Source organism: Hyla sarda, chromosome 2 (assembly GCF_029499605.1).
Source record: "Hyla sarda isolate aHylSar1 chromosome 2, aHylSar1.hap1, whole genome shotgun sequence".
Lineage (NCBI taxonomy): Eukaryota > Metazoa > Chordata > Amphibia > Anura > Hylidae > Hyla > Hyla sarda.
The window spans coordinates 95,775,224-95,797,264 of record NC_079190.1 but is presented as its reverse complement, the minus strand read 5'-3'; the positions used below and the strand labels follow the sequence as shown (position 1 = coordinate 95,797,264).

Genomic DNA, 22,041 nt, shown 5'->3' with positions numbered 1-22,041 from the left:
GAAAAAAGCCATGCAGGGATAACCAAGTTTGTGATGTTTTGTGCTGTCCCTTGTTCTGGTTTGGTTGTTTTGCTGTTGGGGCAATTTTTAGGCCCAAATTCGGTGCTTTGGTGTAAATAATTTTGGCTTTATCTGTTAGCACTGATGCTAGTGTTCTGTCTTGCTTCAATAGTGGCCAGTATTGGTTTATAATCTGTTCTATCTTCTTATATTGATTGATGAACCTAGATCTGATGAAAAATCAAGCTATAGATACCAAATGTGAAAACGCGTTGTCTGAGACAAGCCTTATAGGCAACACACACCTGGACCTAAAGAAGGATCAAGCTACAGATACTAGTAGTAGTGATAGTCTGCAATAGTGGCAGATTTGCAGATTGCCAGCTGACCTATTGAAATGAATGGTAGCATAACTCATACCGGATTTCCAGAAGCTGGAAACTCGCTGCTAGTTACGAGCATGTGAATGTACCCTAAAATGGGTTAGTGACTTCCCCCTATGTCTAAACAATAAAACCCTTTCTGTCCTTTAATTAACCCCTTAAGGACTGAGCCCTTTTTCACCTTAAAGGAGAACTCTGGAATATAAAAATTGTCGCCCATACTGCCGGCAGTAAAAAAATAAAGATGTACATACCTTCCTCCGCTCCCCTGGGGCCTCCGGTAACCGGCTCCAGCCTCCGCCGCAATCCTCCTCCTGGTTGCCGGTGGAGAATCATACTGCACTCACTAGCCAATCACTAGCTGCAGTGAAGTCCCGACTCGGCCGGCAATAGGCTGAGCGGCAGTGTGACGTTTTCGGCCCCGGCAGCAGGTGCCGTTGTAGTGAAGAATTTTGTGTCCTGAAGCGTTCTCACACTGCCGCTCAGCCTATCGCCGGCCAAGTCGGACTTCGCTGCGGCTGGTAATTGGCTGAGCGCAGTATGATTCTCTGACCACCGGCAACCAGGAATAGGATCGCAGCGGAGGCCGGAGCCGGTTACCGGAGGCCCCGGGAGAGCGGAGAAAGGTATGTACATTTTTTTTTTATTCAATTAATACAATTTTTATATTCTGGAGCCCTATTTTGCAATTCGGACCACTGTCACTTTATGCATTAATAACTCTGGCATGCTTTTACCCATTATTCTGATTCCGAGATTGTTTTTTCGGAACATATTCTTCCCTGTCGTTCTAACCAGCAGCACAAGTGGGGGGGTGTTTCTGCCCCTGTGAAGCTGGCAGGACGGTGGAATTTTTAATTCCGCCCAAGCAATTAACATAATTAAACCCCCCATATAAGGCCTCCTCCCCAGGCCATAGTGCTTTTTTTCTGTCCTGTGCTGGACAGCATAACGGGGCAGGCTCATTAAGCCTGCCTGGATTTATATACTTTTTATACATATGTTCTGCAGCGTGGCTGCTTTATGTTTGGGCTTTTTAGCCCTTTCCTTTACAGGTCTGACCTGTGCTTATCTCCTCGCAGCGTTCACTGGCTTCTCCGGTTGCGGTGCTCTGTGTCAGTGCATTCCCCGTGCGGATATGCGCTGTTTTGGAGCTCCATACCTGGTCAGTGATTCAGGTCGGAGCTCTGCTCTGAGATCGCTGTATCGGCTCCCCCCTTTTGGCGCTAGCGGTGTCGCATGCGCGGCCGGACGCTGGGATCGGAGGTGCGTCATTTTCCACTTCCGGCCCGGCGTATTCTCTGGTATTCTCTGATATTCTGAGTTTTCACTCCGAATATCTACAGGACCTTTTCTTTATTATATCTAAGCCTGTGGTAGGCTTATATTGGCTGTTCTTATTAGATTTTTGTGTAGGAGCGCTTTTGACCTGGGAACTAGTTTCCCTTCCTGTATCTCATTTCCGGGGGTGGAGCCTATTCAAAGTTGGCGCCATCCCCTTCCCTATATAAAGCAGCTCTTGCCTGGTTAGGTTCTCTGCTGCGCTCAGCTAGACCCGTGACTGCAAGACTGGTGTATTTCCTTCAGCTTGATTTCTTCTCAACTAGGCTTCCTTGCTTAGGTGCCGCCTATTTTTTCCTATCTTAGGGTGGGGTTTAAAAAAAAAAAAAAAAAAAGTTTTTTTCCTTAACGGTTTTTCTCTCTCTATCTTTATAGAGGATGTCTACTCCACCCTCTGGTGACCAATACTCCGGACATAAGGCGTCCTCTAAAAAGCGTCACCTTACGTGTGCCGATTGCGGCACTCCTCTTCCGGACACCTATGAATATAATAAGTGTCCTGGATGTGGCCCTCCGGCAGATCCTGCGGAACCTACCATCCAGGACATGTTTATATGGATGAAAGAGTTCATGGGGAACTCAATAAATGAGATTAAAAGCTCCCTCTCTGCCAAGAGACCTAGTCCCTCCTCCATTGTAGAATATACAGCCATGTCTGTGGGAGACCATTCGGAACAAACAGTGGAAAAAGTCATCTCCCCCTCCATCTTTCCCGTTGAGAAAACTCAGCGTTTACTAAGATCCATTCGGTCAAGGGACCAGGATGCGGATCAAGGGGAAGCCTCAACATCCACCCCTAAAGAACCGTTGTTTTTTAAAGTGGATGACTCCTTAACAAAGTTAATGACCACTGAGTGGAAACATCCGGACAAACCCTCTGTCCTTACTCGGAGGTTTAAGCTCATGTACCCCCTGGCCGAGGCAGAGTCAGAAGCCTGGGTCCCACCCCCCCAAGGTGGATATGGCTGTTACCAGGATAAACAAGCGCTTCCTTGTTCCCGTGGATGACGGTAGCAACCTCCAAGACCCCCTTGACAGGAAAGTGGTCTCCCTGCTTGCTCAGGAGAAATTACTCTGCTGCCTAAGCCTCTGCTACGGTGGCCATTGCCTCTAATGAGGTGGCCAATTTCATCAAGGATCGTATCCTAAGGATCCAGTCCGACATCGATGGTAATGTCCCCAGAGAAGACATTTTGGACTTGTTCAGCACCTTGCTACTGGGTGCTGACTTTCTTTGTGAGGCCACTCAGCAACATCTAAAATTGGCCGCAAAGTCTATGGGACTATCCTCTGCAAGCAGACGCCCCTTCTGGTTACGCCCTTGGGTGGCAGATACCACCTCCAAGATAAACCTTTGTGCCATGCCTCTTGAACCCAATAGGCTTTTTGGGTCCGAGCTGGACCGAATTATGGAGGGTTTTGCCGACAAAAAAGGCAAGTCCCTTCCTGTGCAGACCTTTCGTGGCCTCGGTAGAGGCAGAGGGGGCAGATCTCAGGGCTCCTCTGGGACCCAGAGGCGCCAGAATCAAAGATCTAAGCGTGGTGGCGGACGCGGTCCGGGCAAAGACCGCAAGTCTGAGCTATGATTCTCACCCAGATCCCACCAACGTCTCCCCTCTCCCTTCCCCTCCAGAGGTCCTGACAGAAGTTCTGTCTCCAGTTGTTTCTCCAGTAGGAGGCCGTTTGAGTTTATTTCTCTCCGCTTGGATGAAGGAAATCCAAGATCCTTGGGTTCTAGAGGTAGTCCGGTCGGGCTACAAAATAGAATTTGTTTCCCCCCCACCAAGGAAATTTTTTGCTAACAAAAAGACTCCCTCAACCAGAACAATCCATTCTGGAGGAGTCGGTACTATCGTACCTAGAGAAACGGGCCCTAGAGGAGGTTCCTCCAAACCAGAGAGGCCTGGGAGTATACTCCCCTATATTTTTGGTGCCAAAGCCCTCGGGCACTTGGCGAATGATCATAGATCTTCGCTTTCTGAACCGTTTCATAAAGAAAAGAAAGTTCAGAATGGAGACTATTCGGTCAGTCACCAGCATTCTGAATCCTCTAGATCTGATGGTCACCATCGACCTCAAGGACGCCTTACATCCTGCTCACAGTAAATTTTTGAGGATTGCTGTCACCATAAAGGGTATGGTAAAGCATTATCAGTTTGCCATGCTGCCCTTCGGGATCTCTTCCGCTCCCCACACCTTTACAAAGGTTGTGGCTCCGGTTGTGGCCGCCTTAAGGTTAAAAGGCCTGGAAATCATCCCTTACCTAGACGACTGGCTTCTAAAAGCCGCATCTCTAGACGTACTGCAGTCTCATCTTCAACTGGCTCTGGATTTTCTCCAGCATTTAGGCTGGATCATAAATTGGGACAAATCAGAGATCGTCCCCTCTACCTCCAGAAGGTTTCTGGGGTTCATAATCGATTCCTCTCACATGACCTTATCTCTGACCCCAGAGAGGAAGGAGAAAGTCGTAAGAGCCGCCGAGTTCTTAATGGTTCCCCAAAGGGTCTCCATCAGAACTCTGATGAAAATGCTAGGCCACATGTCAGTGTCTGCAGAGGCAGTACCTTGGGCCCTATGGCATCTCCGTCCACTTCAAGATCGGCTCTTGAGTGTCTGGAATCGCAACCCCAAAGGGTTGGACAAAAGATGTTCCCTGTCTGTCGAAGTCCGTGCATCCCTCAGATGGTGGACAACTCTGTCAGATGGGAAGTCCTTGATTCAACCTCATTGGATCATTCTGACCACGGACGCCTCCCTTGTAGGCTGGGAAGCCCATCTGGACAAAACTCCGGTACAAGGTACCTGGACTTCTCAAGAGAGACTCCTCTCTTCCAACATGAGAGACTTGAGAGCAGTCCGTCTAGCTCTCTATCACTTCGCTCCCCTAGTTCTAGGGCAAGAGATAAAAGTACGTTCAGACAACACGACTGTAGTGTCTTACCTAAACAAACAGGGAGGCACAAGGTCCAAAGTTCTCCTCGAGGAGACCGGACTAATTCTCTCTTGGGCAGAGACCAATCTATCCCACCTCTCAGCAGTTCACATCAAGGGGGATCTCAATATAGTTGAAGACCGTCCAAGCCGTGGTCTTCCAGTCCAAGGGGAATGGTCCCTGAACGAGGATATCTTCCGTAAGATAACCCGGAGGTGGGGCATGCCAGAGATAGATCTCATGGCAACTCGTCTGAATGCCAAGGTGAACAGGTTTTGCTCTCTTTACAAAGAGGACAATCCTGTGGCAGTAGACGCTCTGTCCATTCCATGGAGGTTCAGGCTGGCCTACATTTTCCCTCCACTTTCCATGATACCCAGGGTATTGATGAAAGTCAGGCAAGACCAGACCTCAGTAATCGCCATCATACCATTCAAAGAGGTCCTGGTTCACCCAGCTCATGAGGATGAGTCAAGGGTGTTATTGGAGGCTTCCCCACGTGCAGAACCTTGTGTCTCACAACACAGGCTCCTGCCTAGATCTGAGGAGACTCAATCTGACAGCCTGGAGATTGACAGGACCCTACTAAGTAGTGGTCTCTCATCGGAGGTCTTGAGAACTCTTGCTCACTCAAGAGCAGCATCTACTAATAGAGCTGTTACGCCTAGCGCTCCGGGTCCCCGCTCCTCCCCGGAGCGCTCACGGCGTCTTTCTCCCTGCAGCTCCCCGGTCAGTCCCGCTGACCGGGAGCGCTGCTCTGTCATGGCCGTTGGGGATGCGATTCGCACAGCGGGACGCGCCCGCTCGCGAATCGCATCCCAGGTCACTTACCCGTTCCCGTCCCCTGCTGTCATGTGCTGGCGCGCGCGGCTCCGCTCTCTAGGGCGCGCGCGCGCCAGCTCCCTGAGACTTAAAGGGCCAGTGCACCAATGATTGGTGCCTGGCCCAATTAGCTTAATTGGCTTCCACCTGGTCCCTGACTATATCTAACCTCCTCCCATGCACTTCCTTGCCGGATCTTGTTGCCTTGTGCCTAGTGAAAGCGTTTTGTGTGTTTAAAGCCTGTGTACCAGAACTTCTGCTATCACCCCTGACTACGAACCTTGCCGCCTGCCCCCGACCTTCTGCTACGTCCGACTTTGCTTCTGCCTACTCCCTTGTACCTCGCCTATCTTCAGCAGCCAGAGAGGTGAGCCGTTGCTAGTGGATACGACCTGGTCACTACCGCCGCAGCAAGACCATCCCGCTTTGCGGCGGGCTCTGGTGAAAACCAGTAGTGTCTTAGAACCGGTCCACTAGCACGGTCCACGCAATCCCTCTCTGGCACAGAGGATCCACCTCCTGCCAGCCGGCATCGTGACAGTAGATCCGGCCATGGATCCCGCTGAAGTTCCTCTGCCAGTTGTCGCTGACCTCCCTACGCTGGTCGCCCAGCAAGCTCGTCAGATCGCCCAACAAGATCACCAGCTGTCGTACTTGACCACCATGACACAGCAACTCCAGTCACAACTACAGCAAGTACAGTCACAGCTACAGCAGCAACAACCATCTCCTCCGCCAGCTCCTGCACCCCTTCCGCAGCGAGTGGCCACTCCTAGCCTCCGCCTGTCCTTGCCGGACAAATTTAATGGGGACTCTAAGTTTTGCCGTGGCTTTCTTTCGCAATGTTCCCTGCACATGGAGATGATGTCGGACCAGTTTCCTACTGAAAGGTCTAAGGTGGCTTTCGTAGTCAGCCTTCTGTCTGGAAAAGCTCTGTCATGGGCCACACCGCTCTGGGACCGCAATGACCCCGTCACTGCCTCTGTACACTCCTTCTTCTCGGAAATTCGAAGTGTCTTTGAGGAACCTGCCCGAGCCTCTTCTGCTGAGACTGCCCTGCTGAACCTGGTCCAGGGTAATTCCTCCGTTGGCGAGTACGCCATACAATTCCGTACTCTTGCCTCTGAACTATCCTGGAATAATGAGCCTCTCTGCGCGACCTTTAAAAAAGGCCTATCCAGCAACATTAAAGATGTTCTGGCCGCACGAGAGACTCCTGCTAACCTGCATGAACTCATTCATCTAGCCACTCGCATTGACATGCGTTTTTCTGAGAGGCATCAAGAGCTCCGCCAGGAAAAAGACTTAGATCTCTGGACACCTCTCCCACAGTCTCCACTGCAATCTGCGCCTAGGCCTCCCGCCGAGGAGGCCATGCAAGTGGATCGGTCTCGCCTGACCCTGGAAGAGAGGAATCGCCGTAAGGAAGAGAATCTTTGTCTGTACTGTGCCAGTACTGAACATTTTTTGGTGGATTGCCCAATCCGTCCTCCACGTCTGGGAACCGCACGCTCGCACCCAGCTCTCGTGGGTGTGGCGTCTCTTGATGCTAAGTCGGCTTCTCCACGTCTCACGGTGCCTGTTCGGATTTCTACTTCAGCCAGCTCTTCCCTCTCAGCCGTGGCCTGCCTGGACTCTGGAGCTTCTGGGAATTTTATTCGGGAGTCCTTAGTGAATAAATTCCGCATTCCGGTGACCCGTCTTGTCAAGCCACTCCACGTTTCCGCGGTCAACGGAGCCAAGTTGGATTGCACCGTGCGTTTCCGCACGGAGCCCCTCCTAATGTGCATCGGACCTCATCACGAGGAAATTGTATTTTTGGTCCTTCCTAATTGCACTTCTGAAGTTCTCCTTGGACTACCCTGGCTTCAACACCATTCCCCAACCCTGGATTGGTCCACTGGGGAGATCAAGAGTTGGGGCCCCTCTTGTTCCAAGGACTGCCTTCAACCGGTTCCCAGTACTCCCTGCCGTGACCCTGTGGTTCCTTCTGTATCCGGTCCCCCTAAGGTCATTAAGGACTCTGCCTGCCACAAGAAATGCCTCTCCCCCCCTCCCAGTCCCATCAGGCAAGCCCCTGTGTCCCCGCATGGCCCTCGTCCTGGTGTCACACTGCCCCGTGCCAGGTCTCGCCCTCTGCCCTCTCTCCCCATTCCTACTCCTGCTGTTCTGCCTGCCGTTGAGGAATCCCTCCATCCTTTCCCGGTGTCCTCATCCCAGGGGAGGCAGTTACCGGATAAAGAGAAGGGGAGACCTAAGGGGGGGGGTACTGTTACGCCTAGCGCTCCGGGTCCCCGCTCCTCCCCGGAGCGCTCACGGCGTCTTTCTCCCTGCAGCTCCCCGGTCAGTCCCGCTGACCGGGAGCGCTGCTCTGTCATGGCCGTTGGGGATGCGATTCGCACAGCGGGACGCGCCCGCTCGCGAATCGCATCCCAGGTCACTTACCCGTTCCCGTCCCCTGCTGTCATGTGCTGGCGCGCGCGGCTCCGCTCTCTAGGGCGCGCGCGCGCCAGCTCCCTGAGACTTAAAGGGCCAGTGCACCAATGATTGGTGCCTGGCCCAATTAGCTTAATTGGCTTCCACCTGGTCCCTGACTATATCTAACCTCCTCCCATGCACTTCCTTGCCGGATCTTGTTGCCTTGTGCCTAGTGAAAGCGTTTTGTGTGTTTAAAGCCTGTGTACCAGAACTTCTGCTATCACCCCTGACTACGAACCTTGCCGCCTGCCCCCGACCTTCTGCTACGTCCGACTTTGCTTCTGCCTACTCCCTTGTACCTCGCCTATCTTCAGCAGCCAGAGAGGTGAGCCGTTGCTAGTGGATACGACCTGGTCACTACCGCCGCAGCAAGACCATCCCGCTTTGCGGCGGGCTCTGGTGAAAACCAGTAGTGTCTTAGAACCGGTCCACTAGCACGGTCCACGCAATCCCTCTCTGGCACAGAGGATCCACCTCCTGCCAGCCGGCATCGTGACAAGAGCTTACTCCAGGATAAATCAGATTTTCCTACAATGGTGTGCTAAGAAAGAGGTAGTTGCCTCAGATCCTCCTCTTTCTGCTTTGCTTTAGTTCCTGCAGGATGGCCTTGACAAGGGTCTTAGCCCATCCACTCTAAAAGTGCAGGTTGCTGCACTCTCTGCCTCTCTAGGCAGATCTTTATCTCAAGATCTCCTAATCAAGAGGTTCCTCAAAGGAGCCGAAAGACTTAAGCCTACAGTCCTTAGGCCTATTCCCCAATGGTATTTGTCTGTCGTTCTCAAGCGGTTGAGTTCTCCCCCCTTTGAGCCTTTGGACCAAGTGGACTTTAGGTACTTGTCCCTTAAAGTCACCTTTTTGTTGGCTATAACCTCAGCCAAAAGAATTGGTGAGCTTCAGGCCCTAGCGGCTTTTGAGCCTTATACTCTCTTTTTACAAGACAGGGTCTTGTTGAGATATCTACCGACCTTTGTTCCCAAGGTACCAACCTTTTCCAATATTAACCAAGTTATCTCCTTACCAGTTTTGTGCCCAGACCCTTCCTCTTCTGAGGAAGCTGCTAACCATTCCTTGGACATTTCAAGAAGTCTCAAGATATACATCTCAAGAACTGGTGAATTCAGAAGATCCGAAAACCTTTTAATTTCTTTTTCAGGACGGAACAAAGGTCTAAAGGCCTCCAAACCCTCTCTGAGTAGATGGGTCAAAGAGGCAATCAGGGAGGCATTTATAGCTCAGGAGCTAACTCCTCCTTCTTTTGTTACTGCCCACTCTACCCGGGCAGTTGCTACCTCCTTTGCTGAAAGAAGGTCTGTTCCACTAGAACAAATTTGTGCTGCTGCCTCCTGGAGCACGCACAACACTTTTATCAAACATTACCGGGTTAATGCCAAACGTATGGGAGAGCTGGCCTTTGGGCGTTCCATCCTAAGTGCCGCTCCTCCTTAGTCCCTCCCTATTTGTGATTGTTACTTGCTAAGTCCCCACTTGTGCTGCTGGTTAGGACGACAGGGAAGCGTTAATTTCTAACGCAAATTTGTTTTCCCTTAGTCCTAACAGCAGCACACAGATTTCCCGCCCTTGTAGTTTGTATAATTTTGCTTGTTATTAAAACACTATGGCCTGGGGAGGAGGCCTTATATGGGGGGTTCAATTATGTTAATTGCTTGGGCGGAATTAAAAATTCCACCGTCCTGCCAGCTTCACAGGGGCAGAAACACCCCCCACTTGTGCTGCTGTTAGGACTAAGGGAAAACAAATTTGCGTTAGAAATTAACGCTACTTTAACATAGTGGTAAATTTTCGTTGTTACTTGCATCCCTTCTTGGTGAAAAATCCCCAAATTTCATGAAAATTTTGAAAACTTAGCATTTTTCTAACTTTGAAGCTCCCTGCTTGTAAGAAACAAGGAAATTCCAAATACATTATATATTGATTCACATATACAATATGTCTACTTTATGTTGGCATCATAAGTTGCCATGTTTTTACTTTTGGAAGACATTCGAGGGCTTCAAAGTTCAGCAGCAATTTTCAAATTTTTCACAAACATTTCTAAATAGGAATTTTTCAGGGACCAGTTCAGTTTTGAAGTGGATTTGAGGGGCTTTCATGCTAGAAATACCCCATAAATTACCACATTATAAAAACTGTACTCCTCATAGTATTCAAAATGACATTCAGAAAGTTTGTTAACCCTTTAGGTGTTTCACAGGAATAGCAGCAAAGTGAAGGAGAAAATTCAAAATCTTCATTTTTTACACTCGCATGTTCTTGCAGAGCCATTTTTTTGAATTTCTACAAGGGGTAAAAGGAGAGAAATCCCCCCAACATTTGTAATTCCATTTCTCTCGAGTAAGGAAATACCTCATATATGGATGTAAAGTGCTCCTTTGGGGCACTAGAGGGCTCAGAAGAGAAGGAGCGACAATGGGATTTTGGAAAGTGAATTTTGCTGCAATGGTTTTTGGGGGGCATGTCGAATTTAAGAAGCCCCTATGGTGCCAGAACAGCAAAAAAAAAAAAAAAAAAAAAAAAAAAAACATGGCATATTATTTAGGAAATTACACCCCTTGAGGAACGTAACAAGGGGTACAGTGAGCCTTAACACCCCACAGGTGTTTGACGACTTTTTGTTAAAGTCAGATGTGTAAATGGAAAAAAAATGTTTATTTCACTAAAATGCAGGTTTTCCCCAAATTTTACATTTTTACAAGGGGTAAAACAGAATACAATCTGATCACAGGTCTATAATACTGCTACATACTATGTCCCCTGAATATAATAGTACCAAACACTGTTCCCTAAATATAATGCTGTCACACATTGTACCCTCTGAATATAATACTGCCCCATACTGTACCCCTTAAATATAATACTGCCACATACTGTCTCCTGAATATAATACTGTCACACATTGTACCTTCTGCATATAATACTGCCACACACTGTGCCCATACTTACAGACATCATACATGCACACATCTCACATACACACATAACACAAAATCATATATCAATACAATGCAATAGATTAGCATTGATCTATGTAATCCATCTAATGATGAATTATGGTAGGCCCCAAGGGGGGGGGGGGGACAAAAATATGTAAAATGAAAAGAAAAAAAAGGCCAAAAAGGTTTATAAAAATATTTAAAAAATCCCCTTTCCCATTTTTTAGATATGGGAAAAAACATATTTGGTATCACCGCGTGCGTAATTGTCTGATCTGTTAAATTATGATGTTCCTAATCCTGTATGAGATCAGCGTAAACACTCAAACATTCCAAATGCCAAAATTGCTGATTTTTTGGTAACACGTAATAAAAAGTCAAAAATATTCAAAACTTGTACAGTCAAAAACTACAGCTCATGGCTCAAAAAATAAACCCTAACACAGCTCCCTAGGTGAAAGCTAGGGGTATGAGCATGGTATTGAACAAACTTTTTTCTTTTTCATGTTTTCTATTTTATTTTAATTACTGTCTAATTGAATAAAGATAGCATGTCAGATTTACCGTATTGGGAACTCTGAAAAAATTATTGCCATACAAAATTGCACAATTCCATATTTTTTTTATTTTAACACATTGTAACACATTATATATATACACACACACATCCTATAGAAGCTTCTATCATACATACACACACATCACATATACACACATCATACATACATAGACATACACATGCTTCTATCATACATGCACACACATCATATATACACACACATCATACATACATAGACATCATACACATGCTTCTATGATACATAAACACACACACACATCATACACATGCTTCTATCATACATACACACAAATCATACATGCAGTACATACACATCATACACACACTTCTATCATATATCCACACATTGTACACACACTTCTATCATACATACACATATCATACATACATACACATCTGTTTCCCAACCATGGTGCCTTCAGCTGTTGCAAAACTACAAAACTCTCATACATACACACAAATCATACATACATCAGGGATGTGGAAATCCTATAGCCCGACGCCCGGGACAAGTGATTTTTTTTTATAGATTTAGATCTGTATCGGGCAAGCAGGGACAGACCGACTTCTCCCTTATTTTTCTTTAATGCCGGTGTAAGGCGCAGGAGCCGATGCAAGTCTGCACCTCACACCGGCGCTCAGAGTGTATGCAGGGGGCAGTTGCGGCCCACAGCTGATTTCAGTAGCCGGGGGCTACAGCTCAGAGCCCCCCAGCTGGTGTGAGGGGATCTCAGGAGCGAGGGCAGAGCCCGAGGTCCGCACGTCTGCAGGAGATGATTAAGCCACGCCCCCTCATCCCCCCTCCCGGAGGATGGAGAGCGCAGCTCTGCATAATACAAGAAGACAGGGGGAGAATGAGGACGTACGCAGCTCCTCCCTCCCCAACACACAGCCTCTCCCTTCCCCCTGCTCTGTCTACACAGGACCTCATTTATCACGGGGAGGTTTCAAGTATTCATGGGGGAAAATACAAAGCGGGGGGAGGGGAGAGGACGTGTGTGAAGGAGACTGCACTGCACGGGCTGGGGATTTCACCTCACACCGGCTCAGGTGAGGAGGCCGAGCATGCAGGCGGCGGGAAGGGTGGTTGTATATGTATGTAATGTATGATTAGGGGAGGTGTATCAGCGGCAGGTGTATGTATGATGTGTGCATATGTATGGTGTATGTGTCATGTGTATATATTAAGTGTATATGTGTATGGTGTCCGTGTATGTGTGATGTGGGGTGTATCAGCGGCAGGTGTATGTATAATGTGTGTATGGTGTATGTGTCATGTCTATATATGATGTGTGTATGGTGTCTGTGTATGTGTGATGTGTGTTTGATGTCTGCGTATATATGATGTGTGTATGATGTCTGTGTATATATGATGTGTGCATGATGTCTGTGTATATATGATGTGTGTATGATGTCTGTGTATATATGATGTGTGTATGATGTCTGTGTATATATGATGTGTGTATGATGTGTGTATGTATAATGTGTATGTGTCATGTGTATATATGATGTGTGTGTGTATGGTGTCTGTGTATGTGTGATGTGAGTATGTAATGTATGATATAGGGGGCAGCGGCAGGTGTATGTATGATGTGTGCATATGTATGGTGTATGTGCCATGTGTATATGATGTGTGTATGGTGTCTGTGTATGTGTGATGTGTGTATGTAATGTATGATATAGGGGGCAGTGGCAGGTGTATGTATGCCCTCTTTCCCATAGACATATGCAGAGTTACACCCCCCCCCTCTTTCCCATGGGAATATGCGGTTACACCCCCCCTCTTTCACATAGGAATATGCAAAGTTACACCCCCCCTCTTTCCCATAGCAATATGCAGAGTTAACCCCCCCTCTTTCCCATAGGTATATGCAGAGCTACACCCCCCTCCCTCCCTTCCCCATAGGTATAGGCAGACCTACACCCCCCTCCCTCCCTTCTCCATAGGTATATGCAGACCTACACCCCCCCTCCCTACCTTCCGCCCAGGTATATGCAGATCTACACCCCCTCCCTCCCTTCCCCATAGGTATATGCAGACCTACACCCCCCCTCCCTACCTTCCGCCTAGGTATATGCAGATCTACCCCCCCTCCATCCCTTCCCCATAGGTATATGCAGACATACACCCCCCTCCCTCCCTTCCCCATAGGTATATGCAGACCAACACCCCCCTCCCTACCTTCCCCATAGGTATATGCAGACCTACACCCCCTCCCCTCCCCATAGGTATATGCAGACCTACACCCCCCTCCCCTCCCCATAGGTATATGCAGACCTACAGTCCCCCCTCCCCTCCCGATAAGTATATGCAGACCTACTAACCCCCTCCCTTCCCCATAGGTATATGCAGACCTACACCCCCCTCCCTCCCTTCCCCATAGGTATATGCAGACCTACACCCCCCTCCCCTCCCCATAGGTATATGCAGACCTACACCCCCCCTCCCCTCCCCATAGGTATATGCAAACCTACACTCCCCCCCTCCCCATAGGTATATGCAGACCTACACCCCCCTCCCCTCCCCATAGGTATATGCAGACCTACACCCCCCTCCCTTCCCCATAGGTATATGCAGACCTACACCCCCCCCTCCCACCCCTCCCCATAGGTATATGAAGACCTACACCCCCCTCCCCTCCCCATAGGTATATGCAGACCTACACCCCCTCCCTTCCTCATAGGTATATGCAGACCTACACCCCCCTCCCCTCCCCATAGGTATATGCAGGGTTAAAAATAAAATAAAAAAGGATGCTCACCTGATATCCCACGCAGCGATCTCCTCAGCAGGGGCCCGCGTCTTCTCCCCTCCACAGTACAGGTGCCGGATGAGTGACGTCACCAGCGCCTGTACTGCGTGCTGCGTGGGGGCGGAGGTCACTTCTCCTCTGTGTAGCTGCAGATGCGACTAACACAGAGAAGACACCTTCTCCTGTATGTGCGTCTATCGCGCATACAGGAGAAGGCACCGCTGTCTGCTGGGGATCTGGGACGAGTCCCAGATCCTCAGTAGTGGCGGCGGTGTGTCAGTCCGCCCCTGGCACCCCCCTTGTGATAGGAGTTGTAGTTTAGGAACAGCTAAGGAAAGCCTGCACATCTCCCACCAACCCACACCGTACAACTACAACACCCAGAATGTCCTCACTGTAAGGGCATATTGGGAGTTGTAGTCATGCGGCATGGTGTAATGGCAGATGTGCAGGCGGGTAACAAGCAAGCCAGGGAGGCTTGTCACCCTCTTGCACATCTGCCACCCACCCACCTGCGCCACACGACTACAACTCCCAGCATGTTCTTACTGTAAGGGCATGCTGGGATTTGTGGTCATGCAACGGCGGACTGGTGGGAGATGTGTAGGCAGGTGACAAGCAAGCCATGGAAGCTTGTCACCTGCTTGCACATTTCCCGCTGTCTTCACTCATACCCGACGGGGATGAGCAGCCTGGAATGGAGTGAAATGTCCCCGTTGTGCGCTGTGATCGTGCTAGTAGATGCGGAGCAGGCATTGGTATGGGCAGCGGGGACTGGAGATGCGGAGAGGGGGTCAGGGGAATGAATCGTGAGTACAAGTTTAAAAACCCCGCCGAGAACTGTGAATGGTCAAATCTTTACACCAGATAACTGTCATATAAAAGAAGTCTCACATTTTTCCGCAAGCCTTATTTTTACTGAAAAGTTTGTGGTTTTCGTAGTATTTTGCAAAAAAATTTGGAATGTTGCACAATAATCTTCGGCTTTCATGAAGTATGACCCTACTTTAATCCTGGAATTCTAAAAAAAAAAACTCTATAAATTAAAGTATCAGTGGGACAGTGCCAGCACTGCTTTTAGATGTGTATCTTATTGGACTTTTTTTAATCGAGAGTATGACCATAGGTTGGGTGAGGAGAGAGCAAACCTTCCTCTAAAAATTTGGTTATTTCAGTCTATAATAAGCAATATATTAGTATGACCCATTTAGTGTTACATTTCTGACCTGCATGCATACCGTCAAGGGAACAAGGGACCTTTTAGATACCACAACTGTGCTATAGTACACTGCCAACACTGGTATAATGGTGATGGCATATAATAGTGATATACCATTACTATATATGCAGAGGCTACCCCTTTTATTTATTTAGATTTCGCTATATAGACATCCAATGTTTAGAGCCAATCATACAGAATTCAGTCCCATCCATGACATATGAAATATATTGCATGATGCATTACAACTTTGAGTAGATCTTTTGCTGTATGCAATAAGAAGTAATACATATTCTATACAAAACCTTTATGGAGGTGTCTATATAATAGGTATAAGGCCTTCCATATTGTATCACTTTCGTCTTATGTCATTTTTATTTTCCCTATTGTAGACTGCAAATATTTGGGTATTCTTTACATTCTGTATGAATATTCAGAAGGAATACAGGTGCCTGTGACACTTATCTTATAGAATAACAAATGGGACCTAAAAATAGGTATGTACACTGATGTGTTTGGATACATTTACAAGTGCCACTGAGTTTAAACATTCTACAATTTTGGAAAACTGCAACTTTGCCCAAATAATAATTCTCTTGCATCGCTTAAGCACTCTGGCCAGTCTGTGGCTATGCATTCCCACGTGCAGCAAGCTGTGTAGCCTAGATTTGCTCAAACTATCTCATTCTTTTCACAGTCCAAACTTAGACAGATTTTATTTAATGTGCCAGATATGTCAAATTGTCTCAGCTGATTGGTAAATCTATAGGCTGTTTGGTTTGAGTTTATACCAACTTGTAGTTGGTGGACTTCCCACCAGAAACATGTGCCTCATTTCCTGATAATGCCAACCCCCCCCCCCCCCCTTTGTAAGACCAGGCAGAAAAGGGTCAAAAAAATTATGTAAAACTCATCTACTATTAAATGTGGTTCAAAGTCATGTGTGCTGTTTTTGAAGAAGATTGTGCAAAAATTCTGGTGCATTTGCATGCTGGGAGTTGTAGGTTTGAAACAGTCGGATACACAGTTGGGAAACACTGCTACAGACCAAATTCAGAACTATTATAGCGAAACTGAACAAACTTAAAAGGGTACTCTGCTGCTCAGCGTTTGTAACAAACTGTTCCGAACGCTGGAGTCGGCGCCGGGAGCTCGTGACATCAGAGCCCCACCCCGTCAGGATATCATGCCCCACCCCTCAATGCATGTCTATGGGAGGGGGCGTGACTGCTGTCCCATAGACTTGCATTGAGGGGGTGGGGTGTGATGTAATGAGGGGCAGGGCTATGCCGTCACAAGCTCCCGGCGCCGGCTCCAGCGGCTCCAATTTGTTCCAAACGCTGAGCAGCGGAATATCCCTTTAAAGGCTTGATACATTTGTGTATTATTAAACGTATTAAACGTTTGGCCAATGTTTGTATTATGTATTGTGAGTGAATGTTAACCCTTGAAAACCATTATTTTCTTTTAGTCGATGCTGCTTCAGAAATCCGTGCTGATTCATTTCTAAAAAAAAAAGGCCGATGGGGTTTTTCTCAATAAAGATCGCAAGACTCCCTGTAAAGACATTTACGCCAGTTTTCTGTTGTGCAAAAGGTGAAATTTTACTGCAAGCCTCAGTTTGCGCAAGCATGTGCAACTCTTTTATACTATGCACCACTTGTCCTTTTCTGAAAAAAGTTCATGAGGCGTAATGGGAGGGGCATGGCCTCCAGTTTCCCGATACATTTACTACATTTTATACTGGTAAACTGGTAGCGCAAAGACACCTCCTAATAAATTTGGTGCATATTACACCAACATATTTTGTCCCTTAGTTAAATTATAAAATTCAGGTTTCCTGCAGTCACCACTAGAAGGAGCTTTGGAGCTCACTGCATACTGTGTTTACATTGAACTCTGTATCACAAATACAGCATTTCTCTCTCCATAAAATAACATGGTGTGATAGGTGGCAGTTTACATGGCGTCTAAAGCTGTATTTACTTTGCAGCAGGGTATGTATGTATCACTTCCATAGTAATATCCATATAACAAACTACTTATAATATCCCACTTCAGTATGTACATCATGTAGAACACTGCATGAAATGATATCATCTAAAGTTCATCTAGTTCCTTGATGTTGCACAATTCCTGAAGAGTCTGTGAGACTTACAAGGTTATCCCTGTGTGTATGTCGGGCGGGCCCCGGGAGGTCACTCAGGTGCATGCCTATAAAAACCACCTGTAGGTACGGTGAAGAGTGCAGGACCCGGACTACACTGTACTTCACCATGAAGCACACAGTTGTTCTTCTGTTGCTCCTTCCATGTGTGATCTATGGAGCTAGCCTACCAGAACCACGTAAGAATTCTTCCAATATTTCTTATGTCATAAAAGGATATTCCAGTGTAGAGTGACCTTTTATTTTATTTTAAATATAGTAACTTAATGAAATAAACAATATTGTACTGTATTGTACTATGCTGTATCTATATTGTCTAGTGTTATATTTACCTGCTAGTAGGCTGTGTACTTATTAGTAAATGAAGCTTAATATTAATTTTTATATAAGATCTCTGATAGTAGGCAAAACCATCCCCGATTATATCTAGAGGAAAAAAGCCTGTACATATCTAGTTTAGCTCCCAGTTTTGTGGTGGATACAATTGCATGGAATCTAGACATTCCTTTATTATGTGTAAGGCTATGTTTCTTAAAAAAATATGGTTAACATAATAACTTGATTTAACCCCTTAAGGACACAGACAATTTCATTTTGGCATTTTTGTTTTTGCCTCCTTAATTTCTAAAGGGCATAACTCTTTTTTTTTTTTTTTATATCTTTAGACCCATATGAGGGCTTGTTTTTTGCATGGCCGATTGTAACTACATCACTTATTTTAATAAAAAAAAAATGTATGACAACAACCAATATTCTGGGGAACTCTAAAAGAAAAACACAATTTTGCATCTTTTGAAGGGTCTTATTCTTATGCTGTACCCTTTTTACTCTGTGGGACAATATGAGTAAATGAACACTCATGTTTTGTTTACAAAATAAGTATGTTTAAAATTGCCCTATTCTAACCCCTATAACTTTCTCATTTTTCCGTATACGGGCTGTATGAGGGCTGATTTTTTTGTGTCGTGATTTGTAGTTTTATTGGTACCACTTTGGGTATGACTTTTTAATCACATCTTATAAAAAAATTTTGGAATGTGACGTGACCAAAGGGAATGGAGGAAGGTGAGTAAAGGGTTCATTCACACCACATTTTTGCAATACAGTCCCCATATACGTTTTCAATTTGAAAACCGTACGGAACTGTATTGAAAACCGTATGCATTGACTCTCCATTGAAAGCTGTATGCCAAATGATGCATCCGGTTGCATCCGTATTGCGTCTTGTACAGTTTAGTCCGTAGCTACCACAGTTTTTGGTCCGGGTGAAAAACCCGTATTGAAACCGTATACGTTTTTTTTTTAAACATGGGAATCAGTGGGAACCGTACAGAACTGTATGGGCGTACGGTTTCATCCAGTTTGCACCATACGGTTTTTGACTTTGCATAGTTTTTTTTCTTGGAATTTCAATTAAACAAGTAAAACTTTATTCATAATGGAGTGAAAAGTTAAAAAACGTATACGTTTTTTTCTTAAAGGATGGATGCAACCGGACATCATTTTTCAAACCATATACAGGTTAAAATTTATACATGTTTTGATATAGTTTGGCACAGTTTTGAGGAAATCCGTTTTTCATCAAAAACCTGATATGGGAACTGTATTGCAAAAACGTGGTGTGAATGCACTTTTCTGTGTTTTGGATCCCTCTTTGTTTTACCTAAAAAAACTGACCAAATAATGACTTTGTGCGAACACAGCCAACAAGAAGAAAATAACTGAGCCAAAATCTGCAGTTTTTATTTCTTTATAGAGTTTTCATATGGGAAAACACATCTAAACTGACTAATACTCCAGACGATCAGCCCCAAAAATGAAGTAAACCTTTAAAGCATACCTCCAGCATGTACAATCAATCCCCTTTCCTATATAGGGGATAAGGGTTAGATCGCGGGGGGTCCGACAGCTGGAGCCCCCCCCCCATCTCCCAAACGGAGCCCCGGCTCCCTGCATGGAACGGGCATTTTTAACCAGCGCCGAAAGCGGCGGCCAACATGCCCCCTCCATGCAGATCTATGGCAGAGCCGGAGCGCTGCATTTGGCAATCTCCGGCTCTGCCGTAGAACTGCATGGAGGGTGCATGTCGGACGCAGCTTCGTGCTGTGGTTGAAAACACTCGTTTGATGCAGGGAGCCAGGGCTCCGTTCGGGAGATCGCCGGGGGCCCCAGCGGTCTGACCCCCCGCAATCTAACACTTATCCCCTATCCTTAGGATAAGGGATAAATTGTACATCCCGGAGTTATCCTTTAAGTTTCAATTTTGTTAATTCGAATTCTTATGACATGAACCTTGTTGTGTAGCACTTACTAGTTCTATAGACTTATTCAATGTTTGTTTTTATTGATTCCTTATATCATTACCTTTTTGTTTTTTTACTTTTTAACTCAGGACAACAGACTTTTGCTTCTGCCACTAATGCCGAGATTGTAAGTCTGTCTGAGCAGTTATTTTCCGGAGATGCAAACAGAGCTGTGAGCAGTGACATAACATTGAATGTGCAGTACAAGGCATCCAGTACCCAGACCAGCTCAGGAACAGACTTTGCCAGCCAAAAGTAAGATGAAGATGGTTTCAGTTTTTTCAGCATTCACAAATATTAGTTTAATTTGTAATTTATCATATCAATGTAAAATTATCAAAAAAACTAAAGACTTTGAGAAATATTTACTAGTTTAAGTACCAATGTTATTGACAGTGACCGGGTTATGTCAGGGGTTCTCTATTAATTCTCAAATTCTGAAATACCACTTAAAACAGACACCTTAAAAAAAAAAAACATGACATATTAATAATTAAAAATATATTTTTTTAAATATCAGAAATAAAGAAGGTCATACTACAGAAAAATCGAAGGCAGCATCCCCTACCCACCCCAACACCACAAATAAATATGTATATTACATAATAGGGATTTTGCCCTGGAGAGATTATACATAAGTAATAATCGACCGTGTGGTAGTCATGGGCATCAAACCATGTGGTAAACAGCAAGATACAAACCAGAGAAGAAATGGACACAGAGTGTGGGAGAGTAAGAGGATGACACCCCCCAAAGTGTGTTTCGGTGCAGCCTTCTTGAATTCCCAAAAACAAAATCATAGTTATTGATATTTAAAGGGGTACTCCGGTGGAAAACATTTTTTTTTTAAATCAACTGGTGCCAGAAAGTTAAACAGATTTGTAAATTACTTCTATTAAAAAATCTTTACCCTTCCAGTACTTTTTAGCAACTGTATGCTACAGAAGAAATTATTTGCTTTTTGAATTTCTTATTTGTCTTGTCCACAGTGCTCTCTGCTGACACCTCTGTCCGTATCAAAAACTGTCCAGAGCAGGAGAAAATCCTCATAGCAAACCTCTCCTGCTCTGGAAAGTTCCTGGCATGGACAGAAGTGTCAGCAGAGAGCACTGTGGACAAGACAAAAAAGAAATTCAAAATTCAAAGAATTTCCTCTGTAGCATACAGCTGCTAATAAGTACTGGAAGGATAAAGATTTTTGAAAGAAGTAATTTACAAATCTGTTTAACTTTCTGTCACCAATTCATTTAAAAAAAAAAGTTTTCGACCAGAGTACCCCTTTAAGGACATGTGGTCGGGAATGTCTAAAAGGCAGATATTCAGGAGCGATATTTTAGAGAAAATTTCCAGAGAGGGTTCGGTAAACCTGACACACAGAGCATTGCAGAACCCTCTCTGAACATTTCCGCTAAGATATCGCTGCTGAATTTCTCCCTCACTGGCATTTCAGACCACAAGTTTTGTCATGTACAGTTCTCACGGGACCCATACTAGACACCACACAGTATAGTATAGTATCGGCTTTGTCTGGATATTTTATTTATGGCAGTGTTATTGTTGTAATGTACTGGAAAACCAGAGATAGTCTTACAAAAAGTCTAAAGGGGTATCCTCTACACAGGCTTTGATAAATCTCCCCCCATGGTATGCCAAAGAACTCTGTTCACTCAAAAATAACAGAAATAGATTATTATGCAAATAACACACAGGCAATAGTACCTGACAAGTATAAACATTTTAAAATACATCATGTGGTACACTGGGGGTGTCTTATGTAAAAGCCCACCCATGTGGATTGTTTGAAAGGCGCATGCCAGGCCGCCACCCAGCAGCCTCAGTAATGGACGGCACTTTGTTACTAGTGTAAGTTTCAGCCACATTTTACGTCTGTTTGCAGGTATAATATATAGTAAATTTGGCGCATGTGGGTGGCCCCATTTGAGTTAAGCCATTTGGAACACATGAGTGGGTTTGCTCACAAATTTGCGAATTTAGGATGCCTGATACTATGCATTCTAGCTTGATAAATTCTCCCCATGTCTAGGGAATGCTTGATTTCTAAACTGTAGTTCACCTTCATTGTAATATGCTAAAAACCTGGTTTACAAC

The 22,041-nt window shown here is 45.8% G+C and overlaps 1 protein-coding gene across 1 annotated transcript in view; it reads left to right on the top strand.

Moving 5' to 3' along the window:
- Positions 1 to 22,041, top strand: part of LOC130358800 (uridylate-specific endoribonuclease D-like) — a gene marked incomplete at its 5' end in the record, with an annotated part of 166,308 nt that overhangs the window by 131,979 nt on the left and 12,288 nt on the right. The window contains one exon of the mRNA XM_056562609.1: positions 20,022 to 20,187. Coding sequence (XP_056418584.1) covers positions 20,022 to 20,187 — 166 coding nt within the window. The remainder of the gene's footprint in view (positions 1 to 20,021; positions 20,188 to 22,041) is intronic.